This window comes from Danio aesculapii, chromosome 14 (assembly GCF_903798145.1).
Source record: "Danio aesculapii chromosome 14, fDanAes4.1, whole genome shotgun sequence".
Classification (NCBI taxonomy): Eukaryota; Metazoa; Chordata; class Actinopteri; order Cypriniformes; family Danionidae; genus Danio; species Danio aesculapii.
Window position 1 is genome coordinate 34,922,886 of NC_079448.1, and position 21,669 is coordinate 34,944,554.

The 21,669-nt window shown below is 37.5% G+C and overlaps 1 protein-coding gene across 1 annotated transcript in view; it reads right to left on the bottom strand.

Moving 5' to 3' along the window:
* Positions 1-17,381, bottom strand: part of inppl1b (inositol polyphosphate phosphatase-like 1b) — a 35,084-nt gene extending 17,703 nt beyond the window's left edge. Inside the window, exons 1-11 of the mRNA XM_056472034.1 lie at positions 16,072-17,381; positions 9,344-9,407; positions 7,842-7,980; positions 6,641-6,779; positions 4,178-4,318; positions 3,968-4,055; positions 2,139-2,228; positions 715-837; positions 507-621; positions 327-427; positions 154-256 (exon numbers count right to left, since the gene is read on the bottom strand). Coding sequence (XP_056328009.1) covers positions 154-256; positions 327-427; positions 507-621; positions 715-837; positions 2,139-2,228; positions 3,968-4,055; positions 4,178-4,318; positions 6,641-6,779; positions 7,842-7,980; positions 9,344-9,407; positions 16,072-16,208 — 1,240 coding nt within the window. The 5' untranslated portion in view covers positions 16,209-17,381. The remainder of the gene's footprint in view (positions 1-153; positions 257-326; positions 428-506; positions 622-714; positions 838-2,138; positions 2,229-3,967; positions 4,056-4,177; positions 4,319-6,640; positions 6,780-7,841; positions 7,981-9,343; positions 9,408-16,071) is intronic.
* Positions 17,382-21,669: the final 4,288 nt, after the last annotated feature.

Below are 21,669 nucleotides of genomic sequence, written 5' to 3' on the forward strand. Positions count from 1 at the left end.
ATACATGCTGTTTTGATGCCATTAAGGGGAGATCTAGCATTAATTAGGGGGGTCAGCCCCCCCAAAACCGCCCTGTAATTCGCACCCTTGCTTTAAGAAGTTATTGTTGTATATTAGGTCTATATAATTTTGAAAAATTCAGCATCTTGATACCCATATTCCAGGTGCCCACAAACACAGAGATGACGTCCAGCTCAGACTGCTGCGAGTGAGCAGCCTTCATAAGCTGCAGCAGCCGGCAGAAGGCTTCCCGTTTCTGTGGGAGACACATCAGTATATCAGATTAAGGTCGCTTTAGGTAAGCTTATTCAAGTTTTTCTCCTTACCTTTGTGCTCTCGAACACCAGTTCTCTTGGTGGGTTGTGATGACTGTCCACAACTATCTTTAGTTTGGCAGGGCCTCTCTGAAACTTCACCAACTGCACGACTAAAACATACACCATTTACTAGCCTCATATATCAATAATAGAAACTAAGCCATGATTTTCAGACAAAGTTAAACTCACTCCTGTCAAGTGTCACAGCCTCCACACCAAATGAGCCAGACTTTTTGTCAAACAGCAGCACACCTTCATTGATATCCACCGACACTGTTTGCCTCCCATACCTGACCACCTTGACCTTCACGTAAACACATGCAAATAAATTAATGCAAATATTGTCACAATTAAAATGTTTGCCCTCTGAACGGGCAAATATACACTAATGGTCTACCTGAAAGCTGTGGACAGGATTGGGTCTGGATAGTTTTTTTGGAGCTCTGATGGACTCAGGGGGCGTGGCTGGTTGTAATGATAAATTGTGATTGGCTACAGCCTCTTGCAATGCTTTGAGAACCTGAAAAGACAGTCATCAACACAGACAGAAAGAACTACACATTGGTTCACATACAGTTGAAGTCAGAATTATTAGCCCCCCTGCATATTATTTCCCCCAATTTCTGTTTAACAATAAGACGATTTTTTTCAACACATTTCTAGACATATTAGTTTTAATAACTAATTTCGAATAACTGATTTCTTTTATCTTTGCTATGATGACAGTACATAATATTTTATTAGAAAATTTTCAAGATACTAGTACTCAGCTGACAGTGCGATTTAAAGGCTTAACTACAGTAGGTTAATTGGGTTAACTAGGCAAGTTAGGGTGGTTCCCAAAGTGGGGGTTGCGAGACAATGGGGGGGGGGTCGCTTGGTTATTTCCAATTAAATCATATATGTTATTAAACTATTAGAATTACCATTTGTATCCATAACCTAAAGAAGATTAAAAAAAGTAATTAATAGTTACATAAAAAAAACAACAACAAGCAAATAAAAATCCATCAGCCTTTCAATTCCTTTTCCATTATATTGGGACCCCTGGGGTTATTACGCTAGAGTAATGACACAGCAATAGTGTTAGTTGCACCAGATTGATTTGACGGCACAATGTTAAACTTTGACTCCTTTACGTCACTCACATACATTAAAAATAAAGGCCACGACCGAACATAGAGGACGATCTCCAAGTGGCAGTCTCCAAAACCAAGAATAGACACGTGCTTTAAACATTGCGCCCACCATTCTCATTAAATGAGGTTAATATTAATTTAAACAAATGAAAAATGAATATCAAAAATTATATGGTTGTTAGACTGTTGCACTTTTTGTGTTGTCAATAAGCTTGTTTATATAGTTCCTATTGGTTTGTGTGCATCCTTGTGTGCAATGTTTGTATGTTTATAACCTCCGCAGAGGACAGTGGGGTACACGAGTCACTGGATTTGTTATTTTGGGGGTCGTGTGCTAATAAGTTTGAGAACCCCTGATTTATTATATAATGATGGATTGTTTAGTTGACAATTGAAAAAAAAAAGCTTAAGGGGGCTAAAAATATTGACCTTAAAATAATTAAAAAAAAAAAAACATAAACTGCTTTTATTGTAGACAAAATAAAACAGATAAGACTTTCTCCAGAAGAAAAGATATTATAGGAAATACTGTGAAAAAAAAATCCTTGCACTGTTGAACATCATTTGGGAGATAACATTTTTTTTTTAAATCACAGGGCTAATACTTGTGACTTCAACTGTATGTGTGTTTATTAAGGGACTACTAGTGTGAGTTTATAATGTTAGTGATTGATGTCTTTACCCTTTTCTCCAGAGAAGACAACAGGTTACAGAGCGTTGTGAGCTTCTGAAGTAGATTATCCATGTTTTCTTCAGGGCTTTTCCCTGTATTCTAACAAACAAAGACACAGTAAGTAACAGAAAGCAGAACATTTTTTAAGACGCTGTCTTTGCCCTTCTACACAATGCTAGGTTATTCATCGATATAATTACTAGTAAAAAAGGGGAAGAGATGATTGATTAGCACATGCATGCTTAGTAGCTTACTAACTTAGCTACATTTGTCAGTAGTTTGACAGTAGCTCAGCAACTTAATATACAATGTAGCTTTTCCAGTAGCTAGATACGTTTTCTATCATTGAGTAGCTTGACAACAGTTACATTTCATTTAGTGAATCTACAATGGTCTGAAGCAGCACGGCATCATCCTACAAAATAGTGTATTGCAGCCATCTATTGGTATATCACACATCATTTATTTAGAATTGTTTTACTCTCATTTTGTAAATAAAATTGAATAATAAATCTTTTGTATAATATTAATATTATATTAATATTAATATTTTGTATAATATTAATAATATTTTAGGTCACAACAGTTGAAATTCACAATTGTCAATTAACCTGAAGTAAGAATGAATGCTCCAATATAATTTCTTAAATGAATATGTGATCTGTTGTGTGTGCTTAATCTAAACAAGCATTTCTCAGGCCCTGTCCTTGCGCCAACAACCCCCCCCCCCCCCCCCCAGCTACACGTTTCATACATTTCTCTTTTAAATATCAACAACAAGTAATCCTAATTCAACAACAAGTGCCCTACAAAGTGGACTCTACAGGACATTTTGCCATGATTTCAGTTTGAAAGGAGCATGTTTCATTCAAATGGCATTTTAGGGCGTGATATGTTTATTTATATTGTATTTATTTATGGAGGTATATTGTGTCATGCTTCACAATTCTCAAGTTAGGCGCTGCAGGCAAAGCCGCTGTGTAAATATATAAATGAACATTCTGAAGTGAATAAGGGTTTCTCGTGAAGCGATATAGGAGAAGGGACTAGAGAACACTCCATAGGGAACTTTTAAAAAGTATGTGTAATAAAACATTAAGCTGTGACATTATAATAGTATTGCACTACTATTTTAAATAAGAAATAATTTACTTAAAATTAAAGTTTATCGGGCGACACGGTGGCTCAGTGGTTAGTGGACACAAGAAGGTCACTGTTCGAGTCCCGGCTGGGTCAGTTCATGTTTAGATGGGTCATGGGTTTCCTCCAGGTGCTCCAGACATGCGCTATAGGTGAACTGAATAAATTAAATTAGCCATAGTGGATGTGTGTGAATGAGGGTGTATGGGTGTTTCCTAGTACTGGGTTGCAGGTGGTAGGGCATCCGCTGTAAAACATATGCTGGATAAGTTGGTGGTTCATTTCACTGTGGTGACCCCTGATGAATAAAGGGACTAAGCTGAAGGAAAATGAATGAATGAGTAATGTTTATTCACGTTTTTGTAATATAAACCTTTGTGGGATAAAGTAGCTTAAATGTAACTAGCAACTTTTAGGAAGTAACTTGTAGCGTAGCTAGCTTCATTTTTAGAAGTGTTGTACACTAGTAGCTTATCTACTTTTCCAGATGAGTAGCTTGTAGATTATCAATCTACAGTTTTAGAGTAGCTTCCCCAACACTGTTGCTTTGTGACTGGTCATGAGCTATTGTCAATCCAGCCCTGAAATCCACACAGAAGACTTTAATGGTTGTGGTTTATCCACCTCGAAACCAAAACTTCTCTGGCTGAATATAGTAGCCTACTGTTTGTGTAAAATCACAGTTTAGATTATTATACCTGCATTGTGGAGAAGGGGAGATGTCCACTAGGATGGTCGAACACTTTGGCCAAAGTCTCCAAACTGGACAGAGTCTGGTCAATCTCACTGTGGTAAAGATATCAGGGTAAAGCATACTGCCTTTTTTTAGAAAATGCAAGAACAGTGATGTTGTTCCTTCAAATGACTACAGCAGAATGCAGGCATGTGTGATGTGTGATCAACAGCACCTGTGGAGACTGTCACATATGCGGCTGAGGATGCCCTGAAAGTGCTGCAGTCCTGACGCGCCTCCTTTCACATTCTCCAGATCCTTACACACATTCCCATGCAGATACTCATCCAGTAATGAGACGATCTCACAGCCCACACTGCAGAGGGAAACACTAGTACACTGAGCTTTTAAAAATGCTGGTGATGCTTTCACACATGTGAATGTAAATGTTTCCAGGTTTGACATTATCTAGTTGAAAATCACAAATGTCAAAAATCTGAAATTTGTGGTCAACAACTGGTCCAAAATGCTGCTGCTAGATTCATTTAAAATAGTAGGAAATTAGACTACTTTACCACTATTTTAAGGGGTTTCGATTGGCTGGCCATCCAATTTAGAATCGAATTTAAAATGCTTTTACTGGTGTACAGTGGTGTAAAATAACTAATTACAAACACTCAAATTACTGTAATTGAGTAATTTTTCCCAGGAACTGTAATTTATTGAGTAGTTTTAAAAATGGGTACTTTTACTTACCCTTGAGTACATTTTTAGTGCTGTATCTGTACTTTTACCCTTTAACCCGCAGTCACTACTTTATTTTTTCTTGTCTATGGGGATTAGAAAAATCTGTCCTGCGAGTCCAAACAAATCACATATAGAAGGTAAATCGCATCATAATGAACTACCCTAAGACATGGGCGATTTATAATTGCAGCAAACTGTTTGGAAGTATTCAAAGTGTCCAAAAAACATCCAAAATCTTTGCATGCATTAACCCGGAGACTGTTTAGATGCATGTCACTGATGACAAGATGATGGATGTTTACTGTATGATGACTGAAATGGCCTTAAAGACCCAGCAGGCACAAGATGTCAACATGACGTCAGATTGACATTGTACCCTAATGTCATGGGGACGTTGTATTTTGTTTGGAAATGAAAATCGAGTTGACGTCAGAACTCAACGTCAAGCCAATGTTAATGTCGAATGTCCAACCTAAAGCCAACCAAAAATCAACGTCTAATGAGGTATGTGTGGACGTTACCACTGTTGACATTTATCAGATGTTGGATTTTGGTTGCCCTACCTAATGAATAAATATCAGTATTTGACGTCAATATGATGTTGATTTTGGATGTTGGGTCGACGTTGGATTTTGGTTACTTTCTAACAACCTAAAATCGACCAAATATCAACGTCCTTTGATGTCATTAATGGACATCAAAATAACATTGTCCTTAAATGCTGGCTAGAAGTTTAATTTTGGTCAACTGACGTCACAACCTAAAACTAACCTAATAATAACGTCTAGACGTTGTGTGCCTGCTGGGCAATAACTAGATGCACCACAGAATGTTGCGTTTACACACATGCACAAATGACATGTAAACGCATCAGTTTTTAATAGTGTAATACTCATTACTCTTAAGTACTTTTGAAAAGGCTACTTTTTACTCATATTTTGAGTAAAATTTACAACAGATACTTTTTACTCTACTTGCACTATATTTTTAGACAAGTAATGGTACTTTTACTTTAGTATGATTTTTCAGTACTCTTTCCACCACTGCTGGTGCATAAATGCCTACATAAACTAGCCCCAATTATTTTTCAGAGCTGTTGCATTTTTATACTTCCATGAGATGTTTAAAGGTAAAATGTGAAGCATCTTGAAGGGGTGCGGAGCATGTCAGATACTAGAGAGCTTTTGCTTGGTCACGATTAGATGAGAAAGTGAAGTATGAGGTGACGTGAATAAAAACATTGATCAATTTAGGCGGAAGTGACAAACTACAAGCTTTACATGTTTATTTCGGTTTTATACCTTCTAAACGTGAATTTTGTCACTGTTTTGGTGCGCACTAGGGTATAGATATCCTAAAAACAAACCATGCTGATACTAACATGTGAAACATTATTTTTATTTCATGGGACCTTTAAGATCCAGTGAAAAAAAATCTTCTTTCAGTATCTCAGTCTAGACTCATTCACACTACGAGTGACTTGCATCGGCATAGCAACAAGCGACTGTTAGGAGCACCAATAGAGCTCATGTGATCTTTTCTCAGCTCGCTCTGAGGCCGGTTGTATTCGTGCTGTATATATCTACACAGACCTGCGTTTGCAGCAGGTCGCCACCCAGAGCAACAGGCAGCTACACAGTCACTGCTAGTGTGAATGAGGCATAAAGGAGGCAAAGCTTTTGTAGAACAATCTGCCCCAGGAAATTAGAATGCCACAATCACCATCTATTTTAAATCACTTTTAAAAATGTACCTGTTCAGTTTGGCCTAATAATATTATACAAAAAAAAATTCTAAATATATATTCATCTGTTGTTTCTCTTGGTTATTTCTGTTTTTATATCCTCTATATTTTTACTAAACATTACTCTGTCTTATGTACTGCACTTTGGGCAGTCTTGTGGCTGTTTTTAAATGTGCTTTATAAATAAATGAACTTGAATGCATGTACCTATTTGGGCTGAGCTCCTGAAGCCTCTGTAGCAGTAAATGGGGGGCTGCTGAACTGGAAGGCGGAAGGGGGGCAGTCGGGGATATTGCACGTGGTGGTGAGTTGGCAAATGTTGATCCTGGCTTCTCATCGTCACCATCTACAACAAGAGGACATCTGCATGTAAGCTAAAACATTTGGCTGTTGTACATGTAGGATGAAGTGTCACATCAGCCTCACGCAAAATATAAGCATTTGTTAAATATTCTGTGAATACAAGAGATGCATTCAGCTCTGTCCATCCTTATCTTTCATCAGATATCCGTAGCTTTTTTTGCAACAGCAAACACAGCTCAAGTTGTGATGTCAGACTTTTGAACTGGTTCTTTTTGATGAATCGATCAAAAACATTAACATATTCTGAGGATAGGATATAGTTATAGCCTTTTTTTTTTCTAAGCGTGGCAAATTTTCTCTCTTCATATGGTTTGTTTAGGCCATTGTAAACACAGCAATTGTATTCGGATCTGCACCAGAACTGTTGGTTCATGATCATCTGATAGAGATGATCTTTGCACCCTTGAAAATAAACTCTGACCGCTTGTGGTGAGAAGGTAATCCAACAGAATGGACCAGTGAATCAGACTATCACAATTCATGATGGGTTATTAGGCCCATACGGAATCTGTGCGCACAGAAATCTGCAGATTTTTAGCCCATCATTGAGTCTATTTATTTACTTGTATAAATGTGTGTAAATTTATTATATTAATTCAGTTTTTAAATTAATGTCAGTATTATTATTGACAAATATGAAAATGTTTGTATGATTTATTTACAATACAGTTTGTAAAATAATATTTTCTGTCTTTTAGTAGATGTATTATATGAGAGACTTGCTTTGTTTACCAATTAAGTGGATCTAATCGGATTTGCATTGTTGACATTAAATAAAAGTTAAAAATATATATATATATTTTATTTCATATATTAAGTTTTTAGTTGTGATACTCCCAAAATCATTCTGCATAAATCCACAGATTTTTAAATAAAATTCTGCGCAGAAATAGCATAAATGTCCACAGATTCTGTCTGGCCCTAGTTATTACATGCACTGCATCAAAATCAGCAGCATAATGCCTCTCAGAATTTGTTAATGTGGATTAAAAACGATGTTAAATTCCTAACCGATATTCACTCATCTTCCATCATCCCATCTTACCTGAGCTTTCATCATTGGCCTCTGATTCCCGCATAACAGGGTAAAGCAATGGGGCCACCAGACCTTTGTTTGGGTTTTGATACCCCAGAACTAAGTCACCAAGAGTACGGAAACAGTTCACCTGCACTCCCTGGGTGGCCTGAAAGGAAAACACACACATAAAGGTATTTCAGAGATCAAATACAACAGGCAACAGAAGTAGTTGAAATGTACTTTAGCAAATTAATCATACATTTACTTTCACCTCCTCAAACTAAGTAACAAATATTTGGAACTCTGACAAACCTATTAAACTTGCACAGCAAAAATAATTTGAGACTTGACATCCTAAAAAAGAAGGTAGAAATGCAGAACTGCTAGGTTTACCACAACAAGAAGCTGCTCTAGGTAGGGTAACTCCCAAATCATTTAAGTTTTTCCGTTTTGTAGACCAAAGATACAATTATATTATGATGCCCTCATTCTAGCCTCTGCCAAACTCTACATACCACAAAAAGCCACTAGCCAGTTACCCACTGTGCAAACCAGGGGCACACACACACATACATACTCTAACCATCAGGCATCATGACAAATAAAATAGCACGCTCTTTGAATGCGCCTTTTTTAGACGCTTGTTTTTTTAAAGAATGGTCGATAAAACCATTCTGGCAAAAATCTTTAAATTATTTCCCCTAAAATCTCCAAATAGCAGCATGTTTTCCTTCCAAGAGTGCAGCCCTTGAAAAGCGATTAAATGAAATCATGCACTGGGAGGGGGATATTATGCAGAAAATGCTTTACAAAATTTAATATGACTGTTCTTGAATATATATATACACATTACTCATCCTAATCTGTTTTCAAACCTACATGAGTTTCTTTAGAAGATTCTTTTGAAGAAAGGCGATACCCTTTCTTTCAGTGAACATTGACTTCTGTAGAAGAAAAAACAAATACTATGGAAGTCAATGGTTACAGGTTTCTAGCTTTCTTCAAAATATCTTTAACAGAATAACTCAAACAGGTTTGGAACAAGTGAATAAATGATGCCAGAATGTTCATTTTTGAGTGAACTAACTATTTGAGTCCAATTTAAAAATTTAAACCATAGTGTTTATAGCTAAAGCACACCAGGGCATTTCGTCCGTGCTAACAAATAAGCAAAAAAGACCTATTGTTGCTTTGTGTCCAGAAATTTTGACACAAAAACAATTATGTCACACATTTGAATTTCCAGACAAGCAAACAAACCCATTTCAGTCATTGCCCACTGGATCAGGAGTGTGGGTGCAGGAGTGTGCATGAACCGTTTTATTGACAGTGAGTGCCACTGAGGTCATTTTGAAACCACGCAGCTGGATGCTTCAAACAGCAGATTAGAACAAGACTGGAAGTAAAAGTAACAAGTTCAATGAAAAATCAACTATCATTTAAAATATTCTGTCTATTTAGGATTCGTTATAAATATGCATTTGCTTTCTTAGTGTATACTTGTGACCATGCAAACTTATTTGTCTCACCTGCACAGCCAATAATCCATCTGCATCAGGGAGAATTCGATATGTATGAACATGCCGCTGAAACCTAGGGATAATATAGAAAGACAGTTAAAACTATAGTTAAATGATATGTGTGTGTGGTTGTGTGTGTGAGTGTGTGTTCTTAAAACCCATGCTAACTCAAAAAAAAAAAGAAATCTTCCAAAATGTTTGACACAAAAGGAGACGTTGCACAGGATGTTCATGCTGCTCTTTTTATAAAATTAAAATGAACCATGAATATGCATGTAAAGTCATAATTTCAGTGAATAACTATATTTAAATTACAATTTCAGAAAAAAGTATTCAAAACTGTAAGATGGTACCTTTTCAAATACTACACCTATGTACCTTATTTACTGTAAAGGGTGCAGATTGGCCTTACAGTGGTGTAAAGTGTGATTAATGTTCTTTGTTTATGTTTATTCAAATGTAAAAGTTAGTATCGTCAAAAGTACTCTTTCAGTTTTTGAAGACATACCTTAGTCAAAATGAAGTTACCACGTTTATAGTAAAATGTTTACAATATTCAGATGGCAACGATAGATCGCATTCTCAGATCCATGGTAAATGTTGCTCTCCAAATCACTGTCCATCACCCCTGCATTTGTGTTTATGTTACTGGTTTTCAAATTTGATTTTTTAATGCATGTAATGAAACTCCTCCTTTTATGAAAACCCCTCCCTCTTTTTCGATTTAATACTCCCACCTAAAGAAAGCTGGACACACACACTTTCCTGACTTTTTTCAAACTAGAGGTGTGCTGAGACAGCGGGTTTCATGACCCTTTAAATTCATGGTCCAGAGTATATTTTTAAGGCTTGGTTGTGTTTATAAGGTGCAAAGTAATATGTGAACATGCTTCATTTGTAAAAAAATCATGTTATTTTTTCATATATCTTACTTTGATTATATACAGCTACTCAGCTAACATGAAAACGACTGTCATATTTTCTAGTTCCTCCGAAAGGCCCACCCTCAAGAGGCTCTGATTAGTCAGCTAACATAATATGCTGTGATTCCACTCCACGTCACCAGGAAAAGCGTCACGGCCCTACAAGCACGAGGTTTGCCTCTGCACTGTAAATAGTCAGTGTAGTTGTATCAGTTTGAGCCTAAAATAAAATCTGACAAGTGTCTTTCATATATTTTTGCAATAATCATGTGTAAGTAATATGAAATGTTCACATATTTTTTTCGAGTTCGTTATTTGAGATGTAGAACACAGGGAAAGCGGCCGCAAAGAGAGATACTGCAGCGCTCCTGAAGATTGTGGCTGTTAACAGCGATTTGATGGATAAATATGAATTTGTAGCCAAACAGCATTTCCCATTGTTTACGTCCTTGCTACAACATACCATTAATGCTAGAAAATATGCATGTAATATATCAATTTTAACAAATAAAATACTTACAGGTTGTGGCTCACAATCCACAGCTTCTTCAATTATAGTTGAAGCTGCTCCTTCTTTGAGGAGTTTTTAGCTGAATCCAGCACTGAACTAGGAGAGATTCTGGAAGCTGTCCTTTGTCAAATGCTAGCTACATTTTTACAATTCTCTGGAACATAATTAAATTCAATTGTAAGCAAATCCAGAAAAACAAACAAAAAGCGCTCAGGGGTAACTCAAATATTTGGTCGGTGCTCTTTGGGAAAACTTTGTTACCCTTATGAAGGCAGATCCTTGCCGAAATGCGTAGGTTTCTTTTAAGATTAAACCATGTGAATAAAGGCTTTTTAAATTTTTTACATTTTCTGAGTGCCTTGGACTAATTTCTGTTGTTGTTTTGATCAATTGTAATCACTTCTCTCTTTGTGACGTGTCCTTTGAAAGCCCAAATACAGAAACAGAAATTTCTGTGGAAATAGAAGCGTTTGAATGGCATTTTAGCTTTCTCTGCTATAACATTACTGCGCCGCTGGCCACGCTCCTTTGCTGCGCAGGGTGTATGCGCATGGTGAATATGCATAACCTGAAGTATTTGTGATCTCACTAACCTGGATGTATTTTTTTGTAGTCCCCAAAGTTTGCATTTGCATTGAACTTGTAGTGTATTACATTCAGAGATGTTGTTTATGTTCACACAGCTACATTACACATCAACTAAAGTTTAAAATATGATTTCAGTGGACCACCCCTTTAAAGACACATTGTAGGTCCTATGAATGCAAAGCTATTATATGGCTTTTAGTGCACAATAACCACATGCATGCTGTCCTTTTTAGGGTAGCTTGTACAAAAGAGACCAGCTCAGATATTGATTCTTCTAAACCTGTGGTGTTAAGTAGAGGAAATGAAATCATATCTGCAAGAATATGAGGGTGAGATAATGATGTCAGTGCTGTATTTTTGTATTAACCCTTTAAATTACCCAGCTGAAAAGAAGCAATAAAAGTAATGTTTTACATCCAATTGCGCCCATATAGTTAGTTTTACTAAGTAATTTTTTCATGATTGACATTAAACTGAATCACAAGGGAAGGTATTTAAAGAAATGGGTCATCGTGTGGCTTAATAAACAATGTGTGCATATTTGTCATTGATGGTTTCTATGGTCAATTCTAAAAGTAGAGTAAAACTTAATTGTACCATGTGAAGCCACAGAATAAAAACTAACCCAGTCACTTCAATGTGTCTTATCATAAAATATCATATTCCTGTGCTCATTTGCATCTGGCCACAAAACCTTGCACACATATTCAACTGAGACCACTGAAGACATAATTAGAAAGCTCAGTGTTTCCAGGTAATGCAAAGCAAGAGGAAAAAATATACTGAAACGAAGAGAGATTTGAGCATGTGCGAAGATGTTTTGCATGTGAACTGTTTCAGAGTGAAGAGACGAGGGAAAGAATGAGCCTGAGCCAGATGACGAGTAAAGGGGAGAATGAATGAGAGAGAATGAAAGAAAGAAAGTAGGGAGAGCAGTTGAAGCTGGAGGGCTCAGCCTTCAGGAATGTGTCTGGCTGTGGGCCGCAGTGGAGAGAGAGCAGTGCGGTCACTGAAGTCTATTCCCTCCTACAGGGGCCAGAGACAGGAGGAAAACAGGGAAAACTGAGGCCTGAACAAAGCTGACCGAGTGAGGCCTAGAGGGGCTGCGGTAGACTGGGGCTCGTCTCATGGAGCTCACATGCATTAAGATAGACAGCACTAAACTGTCTGAAAGGTAGCCCTACTGTTTTCTTGCCAATGTTCTACTGAAATCTGATGGGGAAGGCAGACACATGGCTGTAAAATCCATCTCACAAGCAAAGACTTCAGAAAAAAAAAAAAAACTACAATAGCTCATTGACTTCATGACAATACCTGATAACTATCGAAATTCATGAGAAATATATCAGCGGGCATCACCAGGAATTGCTGTGGATAGGCACTCAAATCATGATTTTGCCAAGTACGATGCGATCCTGGATTAACATTTATGTTAATCCTGGAACATAATTTTTGTTGGAAAATGTAGCCCATGCCTATTTCCTATCCCGTAAGTCCTCAACCATAAGTGTAAATTATTCCCCAAATCAGAAGGGAATAATAGTTAACAATCATGCAGAAGTGCATAAACCTAACCATAAGCCTAAAATTAAGATAAAGTGTAAGCGTATCCCATAATTCTGATTGGAATGTTGTTCCAGGACCAACATAGATGTTAATCCAGGAACATGTCCTACTTGGTGAAATCAGGTTGGTTGGATAGGCACTTAGGTTATCTGCGGTTGTCACTGCTTTACACTGTTCAGATATTGGCCATCATGGCACAACAGATCTTGAGGATCCTTGACAAATATCTTATCTTATAAAATGTGTGGTCGGTGCCACCACTTACTACACATAGAGAACATTTGATTGTATATTCAGCAGTGCATTAATTTGTAATTTAATTGTATTGTGTCCTCTTTAATATTATACTTTAATTAGGGATGTCCTGATCAGGTTTTTTTGCCCTCGAGTCCGAGTCATTTGATTTTGAGTATCTACCGATACCAAAACTGATCCACTCTCTATAATACATTTTTTTAAATTTTAAATCGAGCTTCTATGTGCTCCATAAGCATAAGAAATCCAGGGTTCTCTACAATGGCGAATGGCAGGTCACTCGCTGTGATCATTTGTGCTATCTTGACTGTGATGTCGCGCTGGCACAGGGTATTTTTTTATCTTCTTTTCAAACTCTCCTGCAGCGTGAGCTGACTCATCTTCGGTTGGGTTGCCTGGGTAAACTCGCTGTATAGTGTCAGTGTTTGTTTTTGAGGTGCTTTATCAGGTTTGTTGTGTTAAATGTAGCCTTTTCCTTTCCACCTCTTGCAATCCCAAGTTTACATATGCCTCAGTTTGCTATGGCAATAATGTTGTCATCAACTTTATAATATCTCCAGATCACAGACACTCTCGATTCTCACTTCAAGCTGCTTTCATGTTCTACTTTGCAACAAAGTGATGTCATGCCGCATGCGTTGCTGTTTCTGTGTGAAGTCAAGAAAGAAGTATAACTCTGTGCCACCGCATAACTATAGATGTGTTAAAAAATAATGAGAATGTATATGTATATTCAAGTCCTGATCAGGAGGTAACGTCCGATTACAATTGAGTCTGAAACCGCATGATCAGGTCCGATTTACAGTCACGTTATCAGATCTGGGCATTCCTAACTTAAATATTTAGTGTTTTTTTGAAAGCAGATAGGGCAGGGCTGTCCAAACTTGGCCCTGGAGGGCTGATGTCCTGCATATTTTAGTTCCAACCACAAATAAACACTCATGAACCAACTAATCAAGCTCTTTCTGGGTATACTAGAAACTTCAAGGCAGGAGTGCTGAAGGAAGTTGAAGCTAAACTATGCAGGACACCCCTGACATACAGGCTGAGAGTAACTAAATAAAAATTCTCTGAATGTCTGTATTTATGTAAAATGCACAATAAAGCTGACTTTGATCTGAATAGAAAAAACAAGTGTGTTTTTTAATAACGCAGCATATTGACAACCAGATGTGAACAAATTATTTCTAAAACTCACCCAGTGTTAATGTTAACAGTGTGAAAATTTACTCACAGTGGCATCCTGACAGACTGCTGAGTGTGGTGATAAATGCATTCTGGATGAATCCATCAAATTACTTGTCAGAAAATGTGTAAAGTGTGTATAAAGGCTTGAACATACTACATAAGTGTTTCTCAACCACGTTCCTGGAGGACCAGCAGCTCTACACATTTTCCATGTCTCCTTAACCAAACACACCTGATTCAGATCATCAGCTCATTAGCAGAGACTGAAAGACCTGGGCTGTTTCTCAATTCAGAGAACACAGAGAACGGACTTGTGTTCTTGTGGAGACTGGTCATGCCAAGTTACCCCGAAAGAACTCAAGAACAGAGAACGCGTCCTGTGACAAATGAGCTGCTGCGTTCTTCCCTGGTTCTTCCTGATGGTCACTTAACCTTCACGCGTTTTTAATGGAAAATTATTTAAACATTACAGCATTCATACAACAATTTATAATTTTTTTACCCTTTTCACAATATATAATATGAATAAAAACCTTACAAATATACGTTGCACAATACAAATAAAACTCATTTTAATACAAATTTCAACAAATAAACAACCTTAATGTGTTTATGCCTTTATAAAGATTTTCATATTAATGTTTACTTTCACCGTCTCATTTAGGAAAACTCCCGAGGTAAATAATTTATATCTCTGAACTTTAATAATAAATATATATAAAATGCTGCGCTTCCAACCTTCTTATTCAGCCGCAATGACTTTTGGGACTTCTCGAGCGAGTTTTGCACTCGATGCGTCCTTGATATCAAGAACACATCAGGAAAATCCCACGCATCCTTCGTTCTTGCGGTCTTGAGTTTTGGAAGTGAACTTTAGCAGTTGATGCTAACGTTACATGAGAACACGAGGATGCAGAACGCATACTGAGAAACAGCCCTGTAATGGGTGTGATGGGCAAAGGAGACATCCAAAACATGCAGCGCTGGTGGTCCTTCAGGAACATGGTTGAAAAACACTGCACTACATGACTTTAGAAATCAAGACATCATGCACTTGACGACTATGTAACAGGTTACAGATCATACACTTGCACAATGAATGGACCCTTTTCACATTTACGGGTTTCTCAGCAACGGAAGTCATCATAGTACAAGAATTTTTTTACAATTCTATTTGCTGAAATAATAAAATAAAAACTCAAAAATAGTGTTATCAATACCTTCAGAAAAAGGAAGAAAATAGTGTGAGACTAATAATGGCAGCCAGAAGAGAGAACAAGGTCAAGTTTACTGTCCCGCCGCACACTGCATTAGAAACACTTCACATAAGCTTTAATTAGTTTTTTGTAATGTGATGCAAAGATGTTGTAATACATATATAAACACATTTAAATGAACATGCATTTTTTAAAATTGAAATATTTAAAACTTTCAAGGATTGAAGATGCTGATGACCGTTAAATGCGCCATGACAGTCTTGTGAAAAGAGTCCATTTTTCATTTGTTATAAGCACAAAAGTTTGGAAAGTTAGATATTTTAAACATGTTTGTTGTCCTCTGAGAAGATGGAATCACAATCTCAGGGAATTCATTTATTTGTCAAAATCTGAAAATCACGCTTTAACATTTGCCATGTAACACTATCGGAACAGACTGCAAATTTTGGTGTTGTGTAGTATGGTCCAACCTTAAGAAGAATTACTCACAGCAGACACAAGGCGTAGGCTCCAGGCACAGATTCGCTGTCTCTTACCAGGAAGCTGCCATCAATTCCAGCATGGGCCAGCAGTTCTTCAGCTCGCACGCGACTGATGTCTCGATGGTACCACGGTGCTCCAGTCATGTTGATTTCTGAAGACAGTCCCAGCAGAGTGTCCTTTCCAGGTTTAAATCCTAGCAGTCGATCCACGTAAGATACTACTGCTGATCTCAAGTCATGCTAAAAACGGGAGCTCCAGACTGTCATCAGAAGCTGAGCACGCAAAGTCAGATCCAGCAGCGTTACAGCATCCAAAAATCCTTGTTTACACTCTCTAATGTGTTTGCCTGCTTGTGAGTGTGTGGGTTTCAAAGTTACGATGCGTATTTGGCCTGAGGGCAGATCCAGAACCAGCCTCCTCTTCTCATGAGCTGCACCAACTCAATGTTGAGAGCTCATTACAGAGCGAGGTAGATGACAGAGCGCCCATACGCATGCCTCCCACACTGATCACAAAAGCTCCAATTGTCTGGCAGCAAACATCCTCTGTGCAAACGCTTCCAAGAAGAGGAACCAAGAGTGAAGAAAAGCACCAGTTCCAGACTATGCAGACATGAAAAGGCAGTGAAGCAGTACCACCACAAATTCAAATACTTTTCCACTCAGTTGCTTTCGCCTTATAAGGGCAAGGCTACACCCCTCTGAGAAGTTCAGCTGATGTCTGCAAACTCCACTAACTACAAAGCTTTAGGGAAAGAACCAGACCTGGACCCGCAAAGATGATTTAAAAGACAAAACCATGAGGGTCTTCAAATCAGGACAGATGGACCCCCGGCAAAAGGAAGGAAGTGCTTCACGACTCCAGATGGTAGAGGAGGAAGATACAGCAGATAAAAAAATGAAAACGCAAACCTGAATTCCTGACCTCACATCATCAGTGATGCATGAAGCTAAGCACTTCAGGAACTGTTGTTTACTTCATCCCTCCCGGTGATCTTCAGAAAACCCATGCCATCCCACTCACAACTGGAACTAAATCACGGTCACATGCTATGAATCGCTCTCTACAGTTCTCTCCCGGTCATATGCTCTCTCAGCTTCAGAAATATCTAGGTTACTGTGTTACGTTTCCAGTTGTTTTTCTTTCACTCCTTGTTGGTTTTCCAGTCCTCTCTCTCTCTCTCTCTCTCTCTGTCCAGGAAGTGAAGAATACAAGCTCCACCATATGGATATGATCATCCCCCTTTCTCTGCTTCTCTTGTTTAGTCCTTCTCCTCCCCTGTTTTTCTTCGCTTTCTGTTTCCAGCCTCTTGACTAACACCATCACTCACTACTCAGCAAAAAACAGTCTGCAAACTTCACCACGACACACAAATAGAGCACTCCACCCCCAAGTCTCTGTTTGTTGTGAGTGGGCTATAAAAGTCATTGTTTTTTCCACTATTAAGCAGCTATGAAGGAAGTCAGGCAGTCCCAAGAACTTTCTACCGCACCCTTCATCCTTAGTGTTGTCTCTTCAGTGTTTTGGCAATAAAGCACACAAGCTCATACGAGAGTACAGGTTGGTAAAATGCAGGAGCATTCAGAGGTACCAGCATTTATAGTGGCAAAACCATTGTGAGGTACTGATAAATGATCACTGAATGTAAATAAACTTTTTTTTTTAAGTTCATGCAAATCTTTTTTATTTTAACCTCTGCTTGTGTCGGATTTGCATTTCAATTTTGCATAGTTCATCTGAATTTCTCTTCGCAACCTGCTGTATTTTCATAACTACTTTCAGGCTTTAGGTTTTGTTTTTATACTCTTAAATATATTGAATGGTTCAACATATCAAAGTTGATTGAAATGCTGCTTTACATGATCAAAAATGAGCAATGTCTTACTATTTCTATTTGGATTACAGTGCACTGATACATTGTTCTTAAAGTCTGTGTGAATCAAAATGTGCAGTGTTTATTTTGCTGGTGCATATTGTTATTCTTTAGGTCAGAGGTGCACAAACTTTTTCTTATGAAAGGCTGGAAAAAAACTTGATTGAGGGCTGTGGGCCGAAGGTAAATATACCAAACTGTATTACATTAAAGTTGCCATTAGTAATTAATAATATTTAAAAATAACTAGAAATTAGGGCATCACGGTGGCGCAGTGGGTAGCACAATCACTTCACAGAAAGAAGGTCGCTGGTTTGAGCCCCAGCTGAGCCAGCTGGCATTTCTGTGTGGAGTTTGCATGTTTTCCCTGTGTTGGCATGGGTTTCCTCCGGGTGCTCCGGTTTCCCCCAGAGTCCAAACAAATGCGCTGCAGATGAATTGAATAAACTAAATTGTCCGTAGTGTATGTGTGTGAATGAGTGTATGGGTGTTTCCCAGCATTGGGTTATGCTGAAAGGGCATCCTCTGCGTAAAACATTTGCTGATAAGTTGTTGGTTCATTCCGCTGTGGCGACCCCTGATTAATAAAGGGACTAAGCCGAAAAGAAAATGAATGAATGAATGAAATAGAAATCATTGCTTTATATAATGGGTCTCAAACTCAATTCCTGGAGGCCCGCAACTCTGTGCAGTTTTGCTCCAACCCTAATCAAACACACCTGATGCAACTAATCATGGTGTACAGACTCTTTTGAACACCTTGCTGCGGCCCTCCAGGAATTGAGTTTGAGACCGATGCTTTATATTAACTAATGCAGTGCTTTTTCATAATAAATTTAAAACAAAACAAAAACAATCCCATTTATAACAGAATGGAGTTCAATGCCGAATACACAAGTCAAGCTGCACCTGTTTTTACCTTGAATTGATGTCTCGTTGATGTCTTGGTCATTGTTCTCTGTCCATAGAGTGACAGTATTTACAGTATTTTTGAAAATAAGACTGATTTACAACAAACTAAACTAAGTTTTAAACAAACTATCAAAAAAGGTTATGTTATATTAGAAATTACAACCTCAGTCAAGGCATTCACCCTACTCTCTTCTCTGATTGGATGGTGGGCCAAATCAAATGTTACCATGGGACAACTTTGGCCCAAGGGCCCTAGTTTGGGCATCTTCGCTTTAGGTGAACAATTAATCCCTGCAAGTTAACCCACTGAAAAAAAATAGTTTTGGAAATATTCAAATTCTGATAATTTGCTTTCACATTTGGAGTGGCAAATGGTCCATCTCTGTTGATGCCAGTTTGGTGGCTTCAGGTACAATATTCATAACCATGCATTTTGTACTGTTAGATTGAAACAAGAGAAAAATAGCAAAAGAAATCCCAGACACTCATCAATATTTGTTGAGGAGTACATAGCTGGATGTACGTCAACATACTAAAAATTTGTGTTGAATGTGTGTGCTCTAAATAGGATCTGATCCAGGGTTGACCCTTAGTAAGGTGTAATCACACAGCTCCTACTAGCTGGCCTAGTGTCTCTGGCATGGAGAGCGAGCATGCTAACAAGGAAGCTTAAGACCACAACTTTAGCTTCAGTCACTAGTAGTGTTGGGGGTATCACATTACAAGTAACGCGAGTTATATAATAGTATTACTTTTCTAAGTAACAAGCAAAGTAAAGCATTACTTTAAGTAATAAAAGTAAATAAAGTAATAATATTTGAGTTATTTTTTAGTTTAAGTAGATTTTAAAAAATAAATTGCTGAATTAAAATGAAAGTAGTCACAATGAATTACGCAGTCAGTGAGAGAATGTGTTCATTTTTTTGAATGCATTGAAGAAAAGGAAAAGGGGATTATAGTCTCAATGGACAGTGATTTTACTTAAGACAAATAGTAGCAAACACATTGCTTCAAATAGCAAATATATATATATATATATATATATATATATATATATATATGTGTGTGTGTGTGTGGCAAGTAATATTTTTGATGTATTTTTTTAAAGGTAAATGTAGGTGTAGGTTATACAGTGCACTGTTAATTGCAGAGCTCCTCTGTTAAAAAAGAAGAAAGAAAAAAACAAGAGATCAAGCCTCTGCCGAGTAGTAAAACAATTATGCAAAAGTAACTCAAAAGTAATGTAGTGCATTAATTTCCATAAAAATTTCCATAAATTTCCATAAAAACACAACTAGCTACTTTTTTGGGGAGTAACTCAATATTGTAATGCATTACTTTCAAAAGTAGCGTTTCTCAACACTGATCACTAGTGTGCATCTTAAAGTCACAGGAATGAGGTTTACCAATACACCTCTTTTACTCACAGCCCTGCCAAAGCAGGTCAAAGCACCAGTTGCTGTTTGTTTTGATGATGGATGACTCTCACTCAAATTTTTAATCTATTAAAACAGCATTTGAGATGCTGTAGTCCGGTTATCCAATCACCTGTTATGGCAAAATATCAGATTAAATTGAGGGCCTTTTTAATGGAAATATTTTATGCACTAGCGTTTTTTATGCACATTTTTAGTGTTTATGCACATCTTGGCATTGCATTCAGAATTTTTAATACAATGCAATGAAAAAAGTGTGAAAGGAAAGAGAAGGTAGTCCCTCATTTCACTGCTCAAAGTGATATTCGAACAAGCATTTCCGGGATTATGAGCTGACACACTAAATTTCCAAGTAGACTGTAAAAAAATTAGTCATGACAGCATATGTTTTTAATTCATTGTGACTTATTAAACTAAGTTAATCGTGTTTTAACTTAATTTTATAAGTTATGCAAGCTGTTTTAGGTCAGTTTAACATAATATAAGTTCAATGGACTTTGGACTTAATGGAATTTGATTCAGCTTAATTTAAGGCAACCAGGATTTTTTTTAGTGTAGACTTCAGCTGTTGGCTTCCATAAAAATGTCTGTTTTGTCTTACTGCACTGACAGTCATTTTCACTAGAAGAAACTGTTTATACTCAAAACAGTTGAAAAATTCTGCCAATGCTGACAGACAAAATATGCTTGAATTCAACATAAAATAAAATTCTTTGAAAACTCAAGTAGTCTGTTTTGATTTTTAGAAAATTTTACATTAAAATGATTTAAATATGTTACAGATCAATATTGGAACTGTACAACTTGTATTAGGCTAACACATGTCACCGATACTAAATACACGCGACTGGACCTGCCAGTTTTTCTGTGTTCTTTACTGAATGTACAGTGCATCCATTTACCCCCTGGGTCATGTTTACAAAACACACACTGGATTACTGTCCATCTCTGACCCAGGCTAAGCCAACTAAGACATGCTCGCTGTCTAATGCATTTCATACAGTCTGAGAATCCATTGCTTCTTTTCCACCTCAGGAAATTATTGGCCTCGAACAAAGGATTGTTTCAAGAGTTTTGCTTGGCAAACATCAACTATTTAGATGGATTGTGACCCAAACCGCACACTAAAACTCCCCAATCCTAGCACAAGCGGGGTTTGAGCTTCATTATAATCACGTTAATTTCTGACTACACTGGCTGCTAATTCAGCATTAAGACCAGCAAAGATCAGACTAGCAAAGAGCATTACCTGCTTATTCTAAAGTATAATGAGCAACAAACAGGTGATGGAAGAGGATTTGCAACCACTAAAGATAGATCACTGGTGCTTAAATAGAAGTTTATGGCTATTTTAATTGCTTAAGTTGAAAGTGCTATTCAAAA